At 38.5% G+C, this 24,122-nt stretch overlaps 1 protein-coding gene across 1 annotated transcript in view; it reads right to left on the bottom strand.

The window, feature by feature from the left end:
* Positions 1–19,987, bottom strand: part of TCEA1 (transcription elongation factor A1) — a 29,358-nt gene extending 9,371 nt beyond the window's left edge. The window contains exons 1-4 of the mRNA XM_080338573.1: positions 19,702–19,987; positions 13,295–13,357; positions 8,080–8,185; positions 234–321 (exon numbers count right to left, since the gene is read on the bottom strand). Of these exons, the coding sequence (XP_080194699.1) occupies positions 234–321; positions 8,080–8,185; positions 13,295–13,357; positions 19,702–19,770 (326 nt within the window). The 5' untranslated portion in view covers positions 19,771–19,987. The remainder of the gene's footprint in view (positions 1–233; positions 322–8,079; positions 8,186–13,294; positions 13,358–19,701) is intronic.
* Positions 19,988–24,122: the final 4,135 nt, after the last annotated feature.

Genomic DNA, 24,122 nt, shown 5'->3' with positions numbered 1-24,122 from the left:
ATGTAATAAAAAAATAACTAGTCTGGCCATATCTTGACCTGTGGCTTTCATCTTCTTTTATGTCAGCAGCACCAGGATTTACTTCCCTAACAACACTCTGTTTCTTGTAAAACTCTTAAGTATTTCAGAAAACAATGTGGAAGTTGTCTCTAATATGAAAAATTTGGACCAAACAGTTTAATGTTATTTTATACTGAGTGAGGTTATTTGCACAGCCATGAAGAATTAAGCACCTTTCTTCTCTTGCTTCAGGGCTGTTTTGTGAGGAAGATGCAGGCTCCTTTTTCTTTTCTTCAGAATCTTTATCAGTTGAAGGTCCATCTGGAAATACAAAACATGAGAAACCCTCTTTTATCCAGAAATTGTAACTGATTCAAAAGCAGTGCTAAAATATTTGTGAGTTCTCCTGAACATGGAAATACTATAGGCTCCCACTCTCTGCTTTGACCTTGTCTTGCAGTACAGACTTCCACTCTTCAACATCCTTCCCAGCCTCGCAAATAGGAACGATGGCAAAACTTCACATCCTTTAAGTCCGGCATCTGCTTCAACTGGCAGTGAAGACATGTAGACTTTTATGATTTACTTTTGCCAACTCTGCTGCATAAGGTAGACAATAACTTCTTAAACTACTGCATCAAGTCTCTGGAGTCTGTCTTCCATGTTTTAAATATAAGCTCCTACTAAACACGTCTCATTCTTTTTAATTATATTCATTGGATTTCTACCAAAGGACTGAACCGAGTGAAATGGAGGTACGAAAACTACCATAGTTGGTATATATAATTTTCATATGCTTTTGAAGGAGTTTTCCAGATACATATACACTATTTTTGGTGACAGCTCTTAAATTATTTCCCTTAGTGTTTAAAAATATTTGAATTTGCCTTTTCTATACAGGCTATGTTTAATGATGATTTTACAAAAAATAAAGACGAAAGCCTTTATTAAAAATGGCAGTCACAACATTTAACTTTAGCCTAGACAGAACACATACATCTTTCCATTGTAAAGAGCAATTCAGGTGGCTAGATCAAGCTACTGCTTTGATTTGCTCTCTAGGAAGGCTGACTCTCTTCAGAGCCTACAGAGAGAGCTGAGTGAGACTGGCATCACTCACTGACAGATTTTGTAAATTCCTCTCTCTAAGCCCTCATAAAGCCAATATTACTCTTCTAAATCCATAGACTATATTATTGGGATAAGCATTTATTGCATACTTGAAAAAGCAGTAAAAACAAATGACAAAAAGAGAGGAAATTGAATAAGGCTCAGTCCTTCCCACAAAGATGTCCTGGATCAGGTATCTAAATCCTTGTTTAAGCATCTAAAAGCACCCTCATTTCCTGAAGAGCCCCATCCCCACATTCCTCAGGGGAATTTGGTGGCATGGAACACGGAAATTCAGATCTCTTATTCAAGCACTGGGCTTTTGGTGTTTTTTTTCCCCTAAAGAGTAGAAAATTACTGCACTGGCTTATTTTTAATAGGAATAATTTACATTTAAAGCTATACAGAAAAGAGAAACTGAACAGGATTTGTATATTTTCCTTAACTTTTGAGTTAAGGAATTTAACAAACCAAATATCACTTTGTTAAAAAAATCATCATCATAAAAGGAGATCACATTAAAGAAAAAAGGAAATTAAACACAGTAGATTGTGCACTTGAATTGATTGTCTTTAATAAACTACAGGTGCTGTTAAAAAACACTAATAAAGCTATCAATTCAATCAAGTATTACTTATAAAAAAGTAATTTCACTAGAAAGCAAATGAGGCTATAAAACTGCATGGATCACAGAAGTTCTTTGCTATGATACATAAAGTGCACAACGTGCAGAGAAGAAAACCAATCCCATTTTTAATATGCATATTCATATGACTACTCTCTATGGCAATAAACACTTCGATGATATATAATTTAAAAATATATTCTAAACAAGCATGTGATCTCATTTACCCTCACCATTTTTTGAAGTATATGATAATTTTTGTCAGAGGCTTTAAGACAAACTGATATATTAAATAGGTACGTTGGGCTACAGCTCAGGTTCTGCAAATGAGCGCAGCTGCCTTAGAGCTGAGCTCTGCTTCAGCCCATTTACCTTCATATTTTTTTCTGGCAAGCAAGCTGTCACATTCAGAGCTGACCTGGCTATCTCCTGCTTATTTTTGCATCAAATACACCGCTGTGGTATAGCTGGCACCTAGCTTGAGTTTATCAAACACTTCTATTTAGCCCAGCACCTGAGAACCTCTGTCCATACCCCAATTGCTTCTTTCACCTGTGCAGGGCAGGTACACATGAGGCAAAGGCCCGGCTCTTTGGACCAGCTGGGTCCAGCCTGCACCAGTACTTCTCAAACCAAGTTCAAATTTCAGCAGCTGAGACAACTGGTACATCTCCAGCAAACATGTCTTCAAATCTACAATTTCTTTAATCACCTAGAGTTTATACAGTCTCTTGTTTAATCCAGAAATCTGAAAACAACGTTAACAATATTCTCTGTTTGCTCAAAATATTCTCCTCAGTGTTTAAGTCATTCATTCTTATGGATCATACACTGGAGATCACCAAGAAGAGGAGATCCAGTGTCAAGAAGTATTTACTCTAAAACCCATACATTAATAAGGATTCTTTATTTTATTAAACTACTGTACTGACAAAAGACCAGAATGCAATTAACAGCCTGCTAGGCTAGACAGCATTCCAGCTATCTGCTGGAGAAAGGGAAAAAGTTACCCTTGAGAAACTAGAAGTCCCTCCTAATTAACTTATTTTACATTCAACAGCCACACTCTATTGCAAAGGAAAAATGACAGCTAATGGGAACTACAAACCACCACATAAATTCTAAAAAAGTAAAATGGCCCTTCTGTTAAAGACATTTTAAAATTACAATGAGCAAGTGATTCATGTTAGGAAGTCTATAGAACATCATAAATATTATATAACATAAATTACAGGTTGCTTTAAAGAGGCACAATTACCTTTTCAATTACATACAGCTATTAAAACTTATCCAAACCTTTTTTTTTTTATTATTTTTTTCAGAAACAAACTGAAATTGTCATCAATTTTAGGACTGAAAACTGTAACTTCACAGTTATTAGCTATGGTAGCTTCAGAAGGCCATAAAAAAATCTTTAAGCTTTTTTTTTTAAAATAAGCTGATTTATATTAATGCTTTTTTAAAATAAAAAGAACAAGCTAGTAACATGAATTGACTGTTAGCCATTGGAATAAGACTATCAAATTCTGACTACTGCATTGCAGTTTCTATCCTGGGACTTGAAATTAATTCAAAAGATACTTCTACCTTTTCTGGTGAAATAAGCTCTCCAGGGTAAATATGACAGTGTCCTTTGTTACCAGAACAAAATTTTTAATACAATAGTATACAGTCAGAGATAACATAATTAATCTGAATGTTAGAAGCCATTAATAGCTTCATTGTAGATTCTTCTAATTAGAATTATATTACAGGTTAACTCGAGACATTTGCTAGCAGCTAGAAAAAGAAATAGAAAAAAAAATGTATTGTTTTAAATTAATAAACATAACTTTAAATTATGACATTTTAAAAAGTAAGAGTATTTCAGAAATGTTAATGAAAGGTGCTTAGTTATTCCCTGGAAGCACATGAGAATTCAATTTAGTGGGTTATCTTATGTTACTGATTCAGATATCACCACCAAAACTTGAAAAGTTTTTTAAAGGAAAGAGATACAAGAACAGGTAACGGATGGCATACTCATTAATTTAACAATGACCCCCATGGTTAACAATTCTTTAGCCCCCACCTTCCAGATCCTGATAAAAATAATCTTGAGATGCACAAGCAGCTACACTTGTCAGAAATTCCACTGCAAGATGTTGCAAGGCATGAAAATCAGAAAAGTGTCTTTCTAAAAGTAGCATAGGGAGGAATAAGACACTATAAATAAACAAAATAATGAACTGTTTGCCATTTTAAAAGATTTTTTTTATAAGTGACAAAGGAGCATGACACATTAACTTATTTGCTACAAGTTTTTTCTCCTATACATTACGATGTAATTTGTATCACGTGTTATTATCTCTCCATTGACAATCCCAATAAATTATAGACCAACCAATTGTATATGGAACAGTTCCAAATTTCCACAGCTCATACTTCACATGGAAATGAAACTATTGAAATTATTCATGCACTTGGTATCTCATAAAGACATGTACCTTTCTTATCAATATTAAACGATGATCTTAAACACTATTAGACTGTAATTTAGGAACCTGTTTTGTCAACAACGATTTTTTGAGCAAATCCAGTAGGTTACTAGATGTTCTTGAACAACTTTACCTAATAACAGCATTAACATCCCTGTAAGATAGTTCTAGATTGTACCAGCTTGTGCCAACAGAATCAAATTCAGGTTCAAAATAACAAAGGATTGCATGAACAAAGCAATCCGAGTAAAAGACTTCTGTGAAGTCTGGCTGGTGTTATCTTCTCTTGACAATTACAAGCACTTGAACATTACTTTAAAATAAAATTACTCAGGCATGCACTTTTCTGAGATGGGCATTTCAAAACATTTGTGGCCTTATTTTTAATTACTGGCCGTAGATGATCACACTTGCACTTACTGTTAAGATTATTGTCCAATCATTCTGTGTTTCCAGCTCAGTACGTAAACTAAATGCAATTAAGCCTACTTAGTTAGAGGTCTGGACATTCTTTTCCACTGTATACTTCTACAGTTCAGCACGTAATGATTTGTGATGGAGAATGTTAAATGCATTAAAGTTTATTATTTTTTTTTTTTAATATAAAGGATCACCCCACATAATCTAGGTGGGTTTGCATAGATCCATTACCTGCATAGCATACTCTATACACTCAGCCACTTGGCAAAACAATTGTTATTTGCAAATCCCATGTTATAATTGAACAGTATTTTATTCTGAGAACAAAATTTGTTTCCTTATGTAAATTGTGACCAACACGGCTGTGTGGTTAAACGTTCTTACAGCAACATCTGAAAGTGATCTTCCACTGTAGCTCACTCACTTGGTGAGTCACTTCAGACAACGCCTGCAAGCTCTTACAGGCAGCTTCCCAACCCCAAAAAAACACCGCTAACATGGCATGGCTCTGGTCCAGCCATCAGCATCTGGTGATTCACAACCTTACTGTGACTTCTTCTCATGTTTCTCATGCATTCTTAAAAGGTAAGTTCCAACAGCTTTCAACTTAGAAAGTACATGCAGGCTGAATAGTCAATGATTCTTGCCTAAATTCAAAATGTCTTTGATAAAAATAACTCACAAAAACTTCAGATCTCTGAGTACGACGCTTGGTATGATTAACAGCTGTCTGCTTCCATCTTTGATCCATACCATTTTACATGCACTACAAACAGCATAATCAAAATTGATTTCTCAAGCATATGGTATTTTGTATTCTTCTGAGAAAGTCAAAGCTAATGATAAAACAGCAAGAGAGTACTTTGTAAGACTCCCACCCATACTTCACCCAGCCCAGATACCCTATCTTCCACAGTTATGAGATTTTACATTCTAATGAATGACTGAGCAGTGAAATGAGAGGTGAAAGATTTGCCCTACTATGCTTTACTACAAGGTCTACATTATGATCAAGGAAAATCTAGCTACGTAAGTTTTGATTACAAGCAGTGCTATATTTTCAAGAATAATTTGATTTTATACAATAAGCGCACAACCACAACCGTACTAGACCTGGCACAATAATGTACACGCAATACCTGCTCTGTAACAAAAATTAGAGTGTGCACAATGGTCACATACCCAGTTCAAGAAGAAAGTATTCAGTTCTGATTAATGTCAAATATTTGCTATTTACTTTCCAGTTCCTCACGTTTGATTTCACCTGATGTCAGCAGCCTTCAGTAGTCTCCCAACTGTCCTAAAACAATCTGAATGTGGCAACCCATCAAAAGGGGAAGGTCCACCTCTCCCCAGCTGTGTGTTACTGCCGCAATCCCTGTGCAGCAAACAGTAACTGCAAACAGGCTGGATCAGGAAACTGATACAGTTGAAATCTAAGCTGGAAGAAATGAGTAAAAGGATTGGTTCCCAACTGGTCCGTTCTCAGCTCCAGCCTCCTGGAGAGCCACTGGAGCTCCACGGAGGCCCCTGTGCAGAATGGGCACCAGGAACACCCCTCGCAGCAGCATCCCACACCCAAACTGCGACCCGCTGGCACCACAGGCTCATTCCAGACTCCTACAGCACCAACAGCCTCTGATCCCGGGCAGCAATAACACACCCCGTGTTTCACATTGTTCAAACACAAAGATGAGTCAGTAACAACATACTAAGACAAGTTTGACTGACTTAAGATATTGTGTTAAAAGAAAAAAAAGGAGACAGAAGACTACTTTTACTGTCTCAACAAATAAATGGCAATTCCCTTGCTCGAAGGACAGCAACGCCCAGAAGGGTCAGTCCCCCTGTCCCTCCCAAGAGCACTCCCGAAAGCTGAGAACTCTGTGGGAAATACAAGAGTATTTCCTCTACTTTGCTGCCTACACTAAGTTGCAGTATCAAAAAATTTGAGCTTTAGAGAATTAAAAACAAACAAACAAACAAACAAACCCCCCCACTTTGACAGGGTCATTTTTTTTTTTTTTAAACTTAAATTAATACCTTGAGAGCTGGGTCACTCAATCCAGCTGCTGCTTTTAGGAGTCTTTAGAGTAATTCAAATTAATATGCGAGTCCATTTCTCCACTTATGTATCTTACCACTTTTATGCATTGGATAGAATACAGCGGGACTTCAAGTTCTAAGTGGAAATTTAAACATAAAAAGTACATAATTTTCACTACCTATCAGGGAACTCTAACCAGATCCTTTCTAAAGTATGCATTTAATTTATAATAAAAGTCATTATCATTATTTTAAAAGTCTTTTATCAGAATATCTAGTATTATCTAAGTTTAATTACTAAAACTAACCTCATTACTATTATCTAACTTTCTAAAGGTAGGTTAAAAAAAATGTCTGCTGTAGAGGTTATTGCTTCTTGCTAGAACTTTAAAGCTGTCACAAATTGTCCATTTCTACATACATATACTGTGAAATAGATACAAAGTAATTTCTACACCATTTACAAGAGAGTAATAAAGTATCTGATAAAATACTTCACAATTGATAAAAATGAGGCTGACTTCAAATGGCAAGAGATTTTAACACCTCCTAGTATTTAGCATATTTTTCCAGACAGAACAGTAAATATTTAAATCAGTGGAAAATAATGTAAACTGCTTTCTATTTCAAAATTTCAAGCCTTCTAAATCTTAGTTTAACTAAACCTGATACAAAGAAATAGAGTACAGCACAGTGTATGAACAAAAATACCTTGACAGTTTGAGATGTGAGCATTTTCAAATATATTAAAATTAAGCACTACAAAAAAACAGCTAACAGAAAGGTTTCATTAACTGCATTCATTGCTTTAAGGGCAATTAAACAAAAAGTATAAACTCACTAATTAGTATGCTGTTTAAAACTCTGAAGGTTTTAGAAAGTGCAGCTCTATTTCTCACTACCTTTAAGTTCTAACAGATTTTTTAACGCCAACTTTTTTACCGTTTTTTTTTCCTCTTCACAAATCACTTTATAACCAAACTTCAAAGCCTCCACCCTCTCATATGAGATTTTGCACAAGTTCTTCAGAGTACCTGTTATATTTGACAAAGGAAATAGTCAACAACAGGTTCGTTAGTGCTTGGTACTGCAGTACAGTCACTGGCTCAGCAGCAGGCAACCAGACTTCAGAAATGAGTCATGTCACAGAAGCTGACTTCCTACTGCCTGCCAGCCCCAATAAGAATATATTCATTTTTTCTATGAATACACTTTCACAGTAACGCACTGGTGATAGTCCAAGGGTAAAAAAAACCCAACTACATCAGTGCACAAAGTTTCAATACCTACACAGGAGCACAAATGTGTCTAAAGCAAGGCAGTGGTCAAGGATTTCCACCAAGACTGTGTACAGTTAAAACATGCAAGAGCAGGGGAAAAAAAAAGCTCAAGTCGCCATACCTAACAGTTTCTTCCAAGACTTGATAAGAGATTTCGCTAAAGATGTAACTTCTTCATCTGTGCTTTGCTTGCGTATCGCATTCACTGACATTCCAATTCTGGTAGACTGAAACAGAAGTAAAAATACACACTATAAAAGGTGACATGAAGATAATTTAATAAGCATATATAAAGTTGTATTTCACAGGTTTTTTTAAAGTATCTTTTTCTTTGCTTTTGGTTTTGTGGGATTTTTTTGTTTGTTTGTTGTGGGTGGTTTGTTTTTTTTGTTTTGTGTGGGGTTTTTTTATAAGAATAACAGGACGAAATGCTGCAAGCCTTTACAGAACTTAGATTAACAATATGAACATTTTAAGAACAAATGCAACAGTGTTACCATTTGTTTCTATCACAGAAGTTTGGGGCCCAGGGCAGGGTGGTGGGGTATGACAGTTAAGGGGAGTCAATCAGAAGACTTTTCGCTCCCAAACGATTTACCTAAACCAAGCATAACATTCCAAACATATAGCTATGTAAAAATCATATGTACATCTTAATGTTACATAAGTTTTTAGCAAAGTTTCTTGCCTCAAAACCTTATTTTTCTCTGAAGCAATGACTATATTTACATTTTGGCATGATTTTGGCTTGCCAACTGCTTCAGTGACTTCATACTTCATTTAGTGGCTGTCAAAGAAGCTGGAATATCAGTTGGGAGGGATATGTTTTAGATTCTTCATCATTTTGGCAATACTGAAGTTCTTCAAAATCTTAATCACGGAGGGCTCTGCTTTTAGAAAGGAACAGCAAGACCAGCCTGTCCCTCTGAAAAGGCCAGGATAGTGACAGGCTTTAAACCTTTGGCACTACTGCCACCTATGGAGTGAAGGGATTAATTTACAATTCGGTCCTTTTAAGTCTCAGAAGATGAGGACACAAATTAAGCTCAACAGCCACAAAAGTTTCATTTTAGAAGACTTCTGACTAATGTGTTAACCTAACAAGTAGAACGTTTTCACGCTTCTAGTTTCATGAAACAAGAAAAGTCTTTAACAATATGAGTATTATATTATCATATCATATTGTGATTGATAAATATTTTTTTAATTGTTCTGAAGCTGCTCAGTTTTGTTGCATTTAGTATCTACAGGAATCACTAAATATAAATTATTCTACTTACTTTTTCAGCAGCTCATCATAAATTTCCTTCTCTGTTAAAGGAAAATTTAAATCTTTGTGGCTCACTAAAAATGGAAAGGATTTGTTCCTGTAAATTACTCCTTACAACCCACACAACACTTTTTGGGACACTGTGGATGTGCTAAATGAGTGGAAATGTACTGAAATACTCAGTAGCTATTTCAGCAAAGGAAATACATCAAATAACCTCAGTTCTGAGCATCAGCTCTAAACACGTATTTTGAATTAAAGAAAACAGATGGTTAATCACCTGTAACTGAAGTGTTTCAAGATGGACCCCGCTCACTCTGACTAACAACACTGGCCAGTGCTCTTGACATGTTAAACACATACTCTGGACACTATGTTCAGATAAGAAAGAATAACATGTGCTTGGAACTCCATAAAACACCTATCATACCTGAATGAGAAAAACATATCTAAAAAAAACCCCAACAATCCTCCACTGATAACTGGGCATAACCCCAGCCTACTCTCAGCCACAAAAAGGAAAGACACCAACTAATAGACTTACTTAGGCAAGTAAAACTCATAATTAATTGGATAAATTAATTTCTTCCTCTTATCACACAGGAGAAACATGTTATGGTAATTGTCTAAACCACTGGCTTTGTCAAGGCAGTAGATAAACAGTTTATTTTTTTTGCTTTTATACAGCACTTGATCTGGCCTGTCCTAAAAAGAGAAGGAATGATCTACCAGTTTATTTGCCTGCAAATTGACTCAGATAATCATAAAAGATCAGTGTTATTATATTCTCTAAATGACTTTGCTTTAATGACAAACCAGCTATCAGTATCTGAAACTTCCTCAGTCTTCCAGCCTATGGAGTTGTTTGTGTGAGAGCTATTCTAAAAGTGGAAAACTCTGGTATTTTTGTCTAGCGCAGTGTAACCTGTGGAACTGCTTTATCTCTGTGCCAGTTTATAAGTGTGCAGGCATATGGAAAGTTTCCTCACCCTGCCCAAAACTCATTTTTAACAGATCATTCTTCCCCACTTCAAATTCTAGAGCACTTTTCATGTGCTTTCTGAGAGTAAAGAGGCTTAGAGACAGCATAAACCAGCTGTTTTCACCCCCAAAGCATTCCTGCTGTAGGCCAAGCAGCCTTTAGCTGGTACCAGCCATAGTTGGCCTAAGTAACTTACAACTGAACCCAAAACAAAACTTATGGTGGCAGCCACTCTTCTCTAAACCAGAACAAATGAGAAAATATAAGAAACATAGTTGGGGAAGAAAATAAACCACTGAAGTAAGGAGAGGTGTTACCAACTTTAAATTGTAAGAGTATGAGGACAGAATTGGTGAGCACCTGGACCAAATGAGAGCCAGATCGACCCCTGCACATCAACCACCTCCAGGTTCCTGGGTCTCCCCGGCTCACCAGTGAGCTGGCAGGAAGTCAATAACAAGGACCGTACATCACAACCTAGTTCTGCAGACGAGTAGCTTCCAGTAAAACCTGTTTGTTAAAATAAAGACCGTCTGTCTTACTCACCATTTGGCTGCACACTACTCACAGTTAGCACTAGGACCATGATGCCTTTAATACTGTGTGACTGCTAAACAGATTTGCAATTCTGACCACTGGATAAATCACGTGTGCAGAAGGCTCCTGGCTCCCTGCCCAGCTGAGCAAGTATCAGCTTGCTTACATAAAACTCATTAGATATGACACAGTTGTATTATTTTCTGTAACCACTTGAACCTTCTGTGGCAAAAACAAAGAAAGACACAAGCACAAGTCCAGACTACTGATGTGCACCTTCCTGCTCCACATACCTGTAAACTGTTCAGAGGACTTTGTTGCTTCTATGTGAGCTGGCAATCATGTAACAGGAAAAATCATCACTCCTTTTATTACACAGGAATAATTAAATGACCACATCAGCTAGCAGTGGTTTTCTCAATGCAGCCAGTTTTCAAAACTGCTTAAAAATGGGTGTGGAAGTATGCTTTTCAGTTGTGTCCTGTGTCTCATCAGTTCAAACACATCAACAGACATCTCAGTCTTCACAGAGGAAGCAAGTGCCCCCACCTTCTCATGATCATCACCCTCTTTGACATCACCACACTAACAATCTGCTACCAGAGCGATGCGTGTGATTACTTTGCATTTCAGCTCTTGCTTAGCAAATCTGGGAGACTAATATAGAAAATTTCTGGCAGACCTCACATATTTATAAAATTCTCAACAAAAATAATGTAAATTTGAGTCTACACATACTGCTAAATGCCATCTTATGCAGAACAACTGTTTTGAATAGGGTAACGGATACTTAAGAAAAACTTCTTAACTTAGCTACAGTCAATCTATTAAACAAGAGTAGGCTAAAATACCTGATCCCTTTAGACCTACTGTAACACAGAGAAATGTCCTTTACAACAGTGCCTGCCCACATACAGATTAAAACCAATAATTTACTGTAAATATAATTTCACTCTAAAAACAAGTACCTGTCATATGGATAGGAATGAATAAGCTTCTTCCAAGTAGGACAGAGAAGTGGACAGGATTAATATGCAACCCTATATAAATTAAGTCAGGGTCACACAAGAGTTGAGTCTGTTTGTACTTAGCAAAATTGGGAGTCCTCCTCTGTCGATAACATTACTAAGGTTTTCATTGCAACTAAAAAAATAATAAGTTATCTACTTGTACATTCTTCTGATCCTCACGGTTCAAGGATAAAGTCGTTCTGCTGTTCTGTATAAACCTTCTCCTTCTAGTCTTGCTCTTCTCACTAAGCAGAAGCTTTGCACAGCAGCATTTACAGAATTTCTGGAGCACTTGCAGAGAGATTTTTCCTTCCAAAGGCAAAAACATTATTACACAAATACTTTGTATTACAACCTGCACAAAGAAACTCCAAAGAATCAGGCTAACAGAGGGGTTCTATGGGTTTTGTTGTTTTGTGCGTTGTGGTTTTTTGTTTGTTTGTTTGTTTCAGTTGGATTTTATTTCGTTTTTAAGGAAAGAGGATGGACATAGGGGAGAAGGTTGCAGTGTTGTATCAGCCATGCCATTCATGCATTTAGGTGACAGTTTCAAATTCCTATTTTCTGTCACAAATAGTACTAGCAAAAATGTACTAAGTACATTCTGCAAATATATAGGATGGATACGTCAAGAGTGACACTGCTACTGCCACTTAAAATTTGAACTTTATTCTGTATCTGTGACCATTAATTGTCACTTAGAAAAAAAGTCACTTTTTCAGTCTCTTCCAATTGAATTGGCTACCATGGCAAATCAGGTCTTACATTTACCTCTGTCATTTGAAAATTTTCACAGAGATAGGAAATACCTAGTTATTTTAGAAGAAAAGTTGTTCCTTGACGAATTACTTTACAAACTCTGAAACTTGACATGCAAACAGAGTTCACTGAGCTACATTTTTAAAGAATTTATAAATAAAATATAAATGCTACATTAGAGATGTAGATATAAGCAAAATTAGAGAGAGCATGCATGCAAGTGAGAGAGGTCGTACCACACCATCATTCCTGCCCAAGGGGAGCAAAAGGGGAGGAAGAACAGTAGTAGTATAATTACCTTAGGAAATACACTACTCAGAGTTAAGGGGGCAGAGGGGAAAGGTCAAATACAACTTGCCCGAACATATGAGTTATGTTTCTCCTCACAATCCAAAACCAGAACTAACTACATGAGAAAATAAGGTATCAGCTCCAATCAGGTGCATTCTCCTTCAGAAGGAAGGAAGAACACCACATTTGTGTTAGTAAGAACCTAAGACTATACGTACGTTAAGTTTATAAGCAGCACTTCCCCTTGGTCCATAACAAAATTCACTACTTTGAACTTAAACAGAAAGACATAAGAGCTTGCTACTGGGAGAAAACACTTAAGTGCCCTAAATCAGTGTGAAATAAGACTAGTTATTCTGTAATAACACCAATGCTTCCCTACATGGGAATCTACTTCATTAGTGCAACCTTCTTCCAAATTTGATTGCTTCACTTTCATCATCATGGTGTTAGTACTTGCAACATAACAACAATAAGAAAATCATACCTGTAACAACTCAAGGGTCATGGGAATATTCTTAAGTTCCTTCAATAAATCAAGAGCGCCAGCCTGCAAAAAATAAAGGAAAAAAAAGAAAAAAGTCAATTTAGTAGCAATCAGGTACTTTAAATATAATATCAACAACACACACTTATCTGCCTTCAAAGTCCCAGGCTGGATTCAAACCATGAGTTCCCAATTTATCCACAAAACAACACTAGGACAAGGAATGTTCTGTTCCACAAACTCTAAGCGTTAACAGGCATTAACTCAGAAATAAAAGTATTCACTCAAACACTAGAGAAGTTTATTTCATATAATTCAAATGCCAATTAAAGTATTCTGTCAATTACTACTTAACCAACACACATCCTCAAGAAAACAGCCTCAAGGGTACTTAACTTAACAGCATCAGAAACAAGCCAGACAATAACAGCAATTTTCAGTTCAGAACAACCTCACCTGTTTTAGTTCAAGAACTTGGAGTTGAGAAGCTCTGCATGGCCCATCAGTAATGCATATATGCACATATAACTATATATATATAAAACAGATCCAGCCAACACTCTTAACTATGTTTGCGGTGGTATGGTAAAGCCAGAAAAGCTGACTGGTTTAAAAACTGTGATCAGACAGCTCTATTTTATTAGACACGGCTATAGTTTCCCCAACAGAAAAAGACAACTTTGTGAGTGTCCAAATAAAAAATGCTGAGCAAGATTTGCTTTCAAGTCTTATTTTTCGACTACTAAATTCAAATGAAATTCAATGAAATACATAGGTTAGGTTGCACAGATTAGTGCAGACAACACTCTCCAGCCTTTACCAGACTGGTCAAGCACCAACATGTTCCAGTCTAGAAGTCAGAGCCCATCCTATTGTGCTATAACATCTGAGCTAATGCACTGGTTCACTATTCAGCTATGGTGAGTTTTACTTATTTTCCTTTTCCCCTTGCTAAGTCAATAAGGAAAGGTACAAACTAATACTGTGTAAGCAGCAACTTTCTAGATAGATGAGTTATTTTCAGAGATTGTACTCTTAGGCATTAATACACTCTATACACAGCTACTCTGACTAATAATTCATTCCTTGACAATGCAGGCCTTACTTAAAAAAAAAATCATAAATATGAGTTCCATAATTTAATTTGTACATCCTTGCTGACCTACGACTCTGTTTAAGCAAAGCTCTACACCATCCACTTCTTACCGTGCACACAATACAGCAGCTTCCTAGAGACTGAGATGATTTTGCTGTTATTCAAGTGCACATGGTTCTGAACCTGTGAGCTACAAACAGCCAGAAGGCAACTGCCTGTGCGCAGAAGCAGCCACCCTACCCTGGCTAAGCCCATTACACCTTCCCGCCCTTTTTTTTTTTCTTTTTTAAATTCATGAGGTTTGGAAAAACAAACCCACAAAATTTCCATTTTGCAGAGCATTGGAATTTGGTTCCTTACTCTTTCCTTACTGCTCTTTTAACTCACCCTATTTTGTTTACTTTAATATGCATTTTGCTTGCCTTTGTTTTTAAATTCTCCCTGCCCAGCTTCTAATATGATACTTGTTGCAAGGAAACTCTTGTAATCTCCTGCTGCATCTGCAGGCCTACAATTTAACCACTAAAGATAGCACAAAGAAAATAACCAGCAAGGAGCTGAGATGAAAGTGGAACTTCTGTGTCAGAATCAAACACACACAGCTTCAGACACTCTCAAATGTCTGCTACAACCTGATTTTAAAAACATCTGACAGCAAACAAGCCTCTAAAACCAAACATTTCTCTATGTACCACCTACAGAAATCCAATTCACTTTAAAAACGGAACTTTTACTATTTTGCCATCGTAGATAAAACCGTTAAACTTTTATTCACAATATACAAAACTTCTCAATTTTTAAATATAGAATTTTAGCAGCGATGATGCAAGATTGGGAAATGTCATGCTGTTTTCAGGTGCTAAATTGAGTTAGCAAACTAAAGCATTTATTTCACTAAACAGCCATCAGTGAGGTATCTTCTGTAAAAGCACAGATCCAACTAAACCAAATTAATTCTCTGCTCTGCTACAGAACAAAATAAAATTGAAGAAAATTTTCTTAACTGAAACCAAGTGAATAATGAAATTCAGTGTGCCATTTTAAAAAACTATAATCCGATAATACTTATTTCCAAACCAATTAAGTTATTAGGAAACTGTACACAGTATGTGATTTCAAAATAAGCACAGGTTATTGTAGTCTGCAATATCAGCATAACAATGATACTCTCATGCTAAGTAGCGCTCTCTACACCTCATCTTAGAAATAGTCTAGTCAAAATTTCTTTGCCTCTGTAAAATCCCTTTCGAATTGTACATGCAAAACTAACTTGATTATTGCCAGTCTAAATACCTTCCAAAACTAGTAACATGATCCATAGGAGGTTAATAAACTATGCCACTAGTGAGAAAACAAACAAAAACTGCACAGGTTCTTTCTACACACGTTACCAAAATTTCTAATGCACTGATGTTTTCTAATCCTTCACTCTTTTCTAAACAATTATATTAGGTGTATCAAGAATTAGATGCTTTAAAATTAAATTCAAATTGAGTTTAAACTCACAGCAACTAAACAGTTTTTCATAACCATTTTTCTTATCATCAAGTCAAATGCTCTCTTTTCCTCAAAGCCAGACTGAAAGTTGCACGGTAGAACTATAATTCACTGGGTCTGTTTATCTTGGAGAGGAGAAGGCTTGAGGGTGACACCTTACCCCAGAGTCTACAGCTTAGGGGGGCAGTGGACAGGGAGGTGCCGACCCCCTCTCTCTTGTGACCAGCAACAGGACACAAGGAAATGGGATGAAGCTGCGTCAGGGGAAGTTCAGGTTGGACATCAGGAAAAGGTTCTTCGCTGAGAGGGTGGTCAGTCAATGGAACAGGTTCCCCAGCAAAGTGGTCACAGCACCAAGCCTGTCAAAGTCTAAGGAGCATCTGGACGATGCTCTTAGTCATGTGGCTTAGTTTTAGGTAGTCCTGCAAGAAGCAGGGAGTTGGACTCAATGATCCTTGTGGATCCCTTCCAATTTGAGATATTTTATGATTCCTATTTTTTTTTTATATAAGACTTCTCTGTTTAAAAAAACGTGAACCATTAAGAACATTATTCTAAATCTACTTTTAATGGCAGTTATATAATTGTATAGAAAATGAAAGGCAATGGTCCATTCCACCTGGCTGGTTGGCTTCCAGTTTACCTTGTTACTGGAAATAACAGAAGTCAGTTTCATACAGATTTAGATTATTCTTCTCAGCTTCTCTGTTGATCAGATCATAACAGCAGAATGATGTTCTGTATTCATATTTTAAAGCTACGCTTGAGGTGACAGAAAATGGAGTACATTTCTGAAGGCAGCAGAGCTATCCAGTTATAGTTCTGTTCTATTTAAGGAAGCAAACATTTAATAACAGGAACAATTTTACATTCTCTTCTCTAAACTTACTCAACCATTCTCAATTATTCTAATCCATGGTACAACCTTATTTTTTATACCTATTCATTACAGTAACTTAATGAAAGAAAGGTGTACTTACAAACTATAGGAAGGCAAAACATACATTTTAACCCAATCACAGTTATTATGAAATCTATTTCAAACAAATATTTGAAGTAAAGGCACAACTACGTATATCATAGTGTAGTAAATACAATATTGCAATTATTATTTTGTCCTTCAAAACTAAAGAACTTCATATATCACCTCACTAAAATAGTTGTGAAATCTGCACACCTACAATTAAAGACTTAGCCAATGCAAATCACCAAGAGTGTGACTCAGGAAGGGTGTCTGCTCTAACTCCCAGTGAAATGGCAAACAGCACTTTGTCACAAGCCACGCCATCACCTTTTGTACAAGAGATTAAGCATCTCTTGCCGTCTGATTCTTAACAACTTCAGAGTGAAAATGTATCACAACTTTTCTTTTTTCCTATTTTATTGATTGGTTTCATCAGAACATTCTTGTTCAAAGACATACACCAAACACCTGCTCAGTAAAAATGGAGAAAGGAATACGAGAGGTTGTCCGAGCATGATTATTGAGCAGGTACTTATATAGGAATGTATTTTTCAATTGAGCTTCATCTTTGTGAGACAATGAAGTATATCTTCATAGAAATTACCTTAATAATTTTTCTAAAGTTAGGATTTTAACTGTAAGGCAGGATGAAGTAAGAGATCACATTGTGTAATTTAAAAATAAATATCTTATAAATGACAAAGACTAGTAAAAAAACCCAGACAAATCTCCTGTACTTCCCCTCTCCTACCATACAAGTAAGGCTTTTTATCATGGTACACACACATGCTTCAGATAAACTGTCAGATCTCAAGTACTGGCTACAGAGGCAGCTCAGGTCCTCAGAGTTAAAAGGGTTTTGAGACACCAACAAACCAACAACAGAGCCACTTGTGTGCGGTAACAAGCTGGAAAAAACGAAGTACAGAAGCACAACTGCTGGTGGTGCTGCTCTGGCTCATGGAACGGGCTGAAGACAGAGACCCAGGCGCTGGCTGCAACCCAGCACAGCTCTGTGTGGTCACATCAGAACGACGCTGAGCCCAGCAAAGACACCGCACTGTTCCATAGAGCTCTGAAAGTTAGCAAGGTTATACAAACTAAAGCGTGAATACACGCCCACAGCTGCTGCTAGGAATTATATCCAAATTCCCAAGCCTCCCAGATCACCGAGAAACACCCTGTGGTCACCAGGAGCATCTCTGGGATCTCTGCAGCAAACACTCCCCAGCCTCAACACCTGTTCTCATGTTACCTGGGAGTTACTGTTTTCTTTCTACTGTCAGAAGTTGATGCAAAAAAACCGAATTAACTGCACTTTATCATTCTTATTGCCACAATACTGAAATACTTCATAGCTGGTAAGCTTTCACCACCTCATAAGAAAGAACCGCTACTCCAATTTTAAAGCTGAGAAAGCAAGACTGAATTATTTTGTCCTGAAAAAGCATGGGTAACAGAAATACAAAGAAAGAAGCAGGGGACAAACCAGAAAAAAAATATTCAAGTGAGTAAACATTGGTTGTAAAAAGTTCTTCCCACACTGTATCATTGCAGGGTTCAAATGTATCAGATCTAAGCGATGTAATACTATGCAACATCAAGGACTTTGAAACATAACAACGCCTGGCCTGTGTGTACTTGCAATGAATTTGTTTGGATTCTGAACCAAACAAATTTAATTGCTGTAATGCAATCAGTATTTCTACAAATATGCAAATTTTATTAAAAAGCATTATTTATAATTTCGATTATCTTAAAAAGCACAAAAAAATTGCTGCACCCATTAAGACTTCTATAAACTGAAATACCACCCATCTCAGTTCCAAACTATAACTAAGCTTTAGCACTCAATGCACTAATCATAACATATAGAAACATTTTAACTTTGCCTACTAAACCAATAGTTTGTAGGAAGAGCAGCAAGCACAAACATACAAGTTAAAAGAAAATAACAATATGCCCACCTAATAAAGAAGCAATAATTGGAGTCTATAATTTACTTTTATGCTATTTTATGTGTAATATCTAGAAATAGTACAGACATTATATGATACCTAAGTAAATCCTATATCAAACGCATACATGAGAACAACACTTGAACTAAGCTAACTGAATTCTACCACCATTCTGAGGCAGAAGTTACTCCTTCACTTGACAAACCCAGTTAAAGTGACATTCATTCTTTGTTTCGGGCTTAAAAAGTGGCTCAGACCAAGTGGCCAACATCCGCTTCAGCACTTTACCCACACAGCTCTTGCTGCCCTGCCGCGGCAGGATTAGGGTTATTCATTCACATTTAAGTTTGCACAACCAAAATAAAACTGCAGCTTTCACGCTTGAAAGCAGAAATAACCCAGGTAAGAGACCACCTCTGCAGTTCTCCCCAGGATGACTGCCCTCCCCACTCCACACTCAAGTGAGGCAAATATTGGGATTTTAATGAATGGGCAGCGGGAGGGAAACGCCGATCGGAGCCAGGGCGGGTGCCCGCGGTAAGAACCTCTTCCCGGTCGAGAGCGCCGCGCTCGCAGCCGCGGGGCAGCGCGGGGAGGCGGCGGGCAGCCAACCCGCCGGGAAGGAGGGCCGGAGGACGGGGCGAGACCCCTCGCAGCGGGCGGGCCGCGCCAGCCGGCAGCTCCACGTCCTCCCGCGGCGGGGAAGGCGCCAAGGCCGCCGGGCCGCGGCGGGGAGAACCGTCGGCGGGGGAAGGGCGCTCGGTGCTGCGCGGCGGGAAGGGGGAAGGGCCCGGCCCCGCTGGGAAGGGGGAGTGCGTGGTCGGCCCGGGGCCCGCGGAGGCTCCGCGCCGCCGAGCCGCCTCCCGACGCGTCCCGTCCCGCCCCCGCTCACCGCGTTCTTCTTCTGCACCATCTTGTCCATCTTCTTGGCGATGCGGATGATCTCGTCCTCCGTGGTCATGGCTGCGGCTGCCCAAGCGGGGCCCGGCGCGGCGCGAGGGGAGCTGGAGCCCTCGGAGCAGACCCGCTTCCCTTCACCCGCCCTCCCCGGGGTACGCGGCCGGGGCCGCCGCCGAGCTCTGCGGGCAGCAGCGCAGCCAGGCCGCGGCGCAGCGCCCCGACCCAGCAGCCACAGCGGCGACGCCAGGCAGCGCGCGTCGAGCGCCGGCCACAGGAGCCAGGCAGCTCTGCCACAGGCCGAGAACATCGGCGCGGGGGCGGGGCGGTGGGGCGGGGCGGCAGCGACACGCGGTGGGGACGGGGATGGGGGCGCTGCGTGGGTGGGTCTCGCCCGCCCTCCCGAAAAGCCCAACACCAGTACGGTTAAACGTTCTGACCTCTTACAGTGTCTCACCCTCTGCCTGCGCGTACCACGCGTAAATCACGGCAAAACGTGGCACCAGCAACTCGCTTCCTGCGTTCAAGCTTTTCTTCAGCCAGCTGAAGGCTCAGAGTAACTTTGTTAGCTATAGAAGGATGGAAAATGCTCTCACCTGTAATTGAAAAGGTGCTTTTTTTTTTTTAAGTCTATCTCTAAAGAGCTACTTTTCTATAAAATGGATCGAGCATTTCAAATTGTAATTTTACAATCAGTTCAGGATTTATAAGATAAAGAGTCAGCACAAGAGTTGGAGATAAACTTCATCGCACTCTAATGTGCTACAGCACTCCCATGTCTTAAATCAGCCCAAATCTTGTTCCAGTGAGACACACGCTATAAAGTTCCACTAACTTATAATATGCACCATCAATGAAATTCTGTTCATGAACAGAGTTACATGCCTTTGTTACTGTGATTTGCTGTTGAAGAAAAGGAACAGCATAATTAAACTGTAAAATAAAAGCATTTACTTCAAGAAAATGGTAGGCATATCTGAAGGTTACAGAAAGATTGCATGAAGATAATCTCTTACGAAGATGCAGGAAGGCGCTTAAACATCCTTCTGGAATCTATTAGTGAGCAGTCTAATGCTGTGGCTGCCTGAGTTGTAAACTGAGGACTGTAAAATATGTACATTTTGGAGAAGAGGCGAGAGGCATTTTCCTTGAAACGACACTGAAGGACATGATTACAGCAAGAACTGTGGCTGCACTTCTGTGTCATGTACTTCGCAGCAAGGCTGTCCTGTGTTTTGGAGCCATATAGAGACAGGTGCTTTTCAGGTGCTCCTACGTATTGCTCAGTTCACACAATGGTCGCAGTGTCTGCCAGCTGAAAGGCCTGCACATACACTGATAAGAAGCAGTTAAAATTATTTAGGAGCTATACGGGATCCTCCCACAGGTTAGATTCAGGCCACGGACTGGACAAGCACCACAACATTTAAGGAATTGTGCCAGTTCAGGTTAAATTCCATTTTGTCTGGATGCAGTAACCTAGTACCTGAGTGTAAATAATATGCTAACCTCAAATGAAATTTCTCATCATGTTTCCCCACAAACACACCAATGATAAAAACAGTACAAGTTGTTAGCAGCTGAGAGCTATTGCTACACTGTATCATAAACACGCTTGTACGTGTTCTACAGTAGGTGCAGTTTAGGTCAGGGATAATGCTATCAGAAAACTAGAAACCTCAAAATCAGTCAGCATGGTTAGTTTGAATATACTTATGTTTGGGAATGAAGTCTTCCAGTATTAATGCCTTCAAAAAATGCAGTTCAACACCTTCATCGGAAATGCATTGAAAGAGGTAAAAAACTGAAGATGAAATCTATTAGCATCCGAAATGTATCAGATAAGGAAATAATAAAAGTAAATTAAATGCTACACAGCACTTAAAAAAGGCCTGCTGCTGGACTGTAGTGGAACACATACTTCTTTAACATCTAAGCTAATAAAAGTAGCATCAGAAATATTTCAGTAGGGAAATCAACGATTAATCAGATGGTAATGCATATCCTTTGTCTGCAAATTGATGCAGTAAAATAAAACATAGCTCACACTGTATGCTACAATATCTGAATGACACTCAATTAACTGAACCAGTACTAACCAGATTCTTTATATTAGCTGCTCTATCATCTTTATGACAACAATTCCTTATTGCAAAGAAATACACAGCACTCTCTGTGGTTGTTATCTTTTAGATGGCTCTAAACCAAGCTGCTTTGTACAGCATCAATTTCTTCTATAATGTGCCACTCTAAGTCCAAAGAGCAATAGGAGAGGGAAGAGACTGAACAAGTTAAACTATGCAACCTTTACCCCTGTAGCTTCTTCCTCCTAAATAAAGCCATTAGAAAGAATGACACACTATTTGTTACACTGAATTCTCACAAATCTTTTGGCAACATTTTCTAAAGAATATAATATACCTGCTGCTGCAAAGAGCCTGTGTCTGACTCACTAGAGCCTGTCATCTGCTAGACCACAGGACCTTTCACAACACTAACGCTTCCTAGGCATAGATGGCTCTCCTAAGGGGGTGCACATATGAGATCTTGTAGCATTTACTGACTAGCCTCATTCGATATGAGAGATCATCTAGAGAAATTAGAATCATAGCATCATTTTGGTTGGAAAAGACCTTTAAGACCACCAGGTCCGACCCCTAACCTAACACTGCCAAGTTCTCCACTAAACCATGTCCTTAAGCACTGAATCTGTACATCCTTCAAACACCTCCAGGGATGATGACTCCATCACTTCTCTGGGCAGTTGGTTCCAATGCCTGACAACCCCTTCCATGAAGAAACTTTTCCTAACATCCAATCTAAACCTCCCCTGCCACAACTGGAGGCCATTTCCTCTTGTCCTATCAATGGCTACGTGGGAGAAGAGACCAACCTCCTCCATGCTACAACCTCCTTTCAGGTAGTTGAAGACAGTGATAAGGTCTCCCCTCACTCTCCTTTTCTCCAAGCTAAATTTGGGGGGTGCAAACAGCAGCACACACAAAATTTGTAGTGAAACATCCCTGAACTTCTATCAAGGTACTTAAAATCGTCCATTTCCATTCTCTATGAAAAAGGCTCCTCTAATCAAGTGCTAACAGAACTATGCAAAATCTAAAATTCACAGTTCTCCAAAAGGTTTTATATAACCACGTGTTACACCCATTATGCCTCTCCTCTTTATTTGAGCTCTCAGTAGAAGAATGACTTATATCTACCAAAACAGAATTTCAACTCAGCCAACTGCTCCCTGGCATTGCAGAAGATGCGATGAGTCCAACCACAGATACCTGAGGGCAGCTGTAGCAAATGGGAGCTCCGATTCCTCACAATAGCAAGATTTTCTTCAAAAATTTCTGAAACAGTAACATGCATCTTGATTAGTTCTTTCTATGGTTATGCAACTGATGGGTTGGTGGTGTTTTGGTATTTTTTTTGTTGTGGGTTGGTTTGTTTTGTTTTTTCCCTCCCCTCTTGTTCTCTGTTTCCTCACACTAGCTCTCTAGATTATAATGGTTCAGCCTGAAGGTAGACCAAGTATGATTTTCAAATTCTGGTGTTTTCAATAAGTTCTTTGCAAAATGCCTTCACTTTTGTGAACACAGAAGCAGTAACTACAGGCATTTAAATACATTGCAGACTATGGACACAAGCCGCTTTTCAGTTGCTTTAAACTGCTTGAGGGGGAAGGTGTACCTTTATTACATGTACATCCCATTCCCTCCCAAGTTTCCTCAGCATCTCTTCCTAGACAGTCTCTAGTTTTCTCTAGGATGCCCCATGCTACATGTACCACTGATCAGCCTCAAGTATTACAGTTAATCCTAAAGAGCATCATGTAACTCCTGAGCTAAAAACTGCTTGTTTAACAAATGCGTAAAGTGGTATGTATGCTATGCCTAATGTAACTTCAAAGGCTCCCAGACGTCACAGAACCCCCCAAGAAAGGTGCAGTAGTACACAGTGAGAAGACTGAGGCTCTTTAGTGTGCTAGAATAAGGCTACCAGAAAATACTTACATTTCTTCTACCTTTCAAAATTACTGCAAATTCCAAGAAAACAAGCTAAAATAAAATTAATCCAGGATATGGAAAAAAATCAAATCATACTTACTTAGCATTCTCTCAACAAGGTAGCAAAACATAAATTGGTGATCTTCTTTTCAGTAATTACAAATCATCGGTTTTTTTGTATTGCAGTATTATGGACATATTACCATGCAATACATCTGCAAGCAGCCTGTGAAATGTCCATTTCACAGCACATGAAAGCTTGACTTCTTTCAGGTAAGTGTGGAAAAAAGTTGTTAGTACTTTACCAAACAGTGACTGAAATTTATTTCACAATGATAAAAATGGAAAGCTTTCACATTTTCCTTACTACAGAATAACTCCCAAAGTTAAGAGTTTTCATCAT

The sequence above is a fragment of the Nesoenas mayeri genome (assembly GCF_963082525.1).
Source record: "Nesoenas mayeri genome assembly, chromosome: 2".
NCBI classification, from domain to species: domain Eukaryota; kingdom Metazoa; phylum Chordata; class Aves; order Columbiformes; family Columbidae; genus Nesoenas; species Nesoenas mayeri.
The sequence above is the reverse complement of the archived record's forward strand: the minus strand, read 5'-3'. Positions and strand labels throughout refer to the sequence as shown.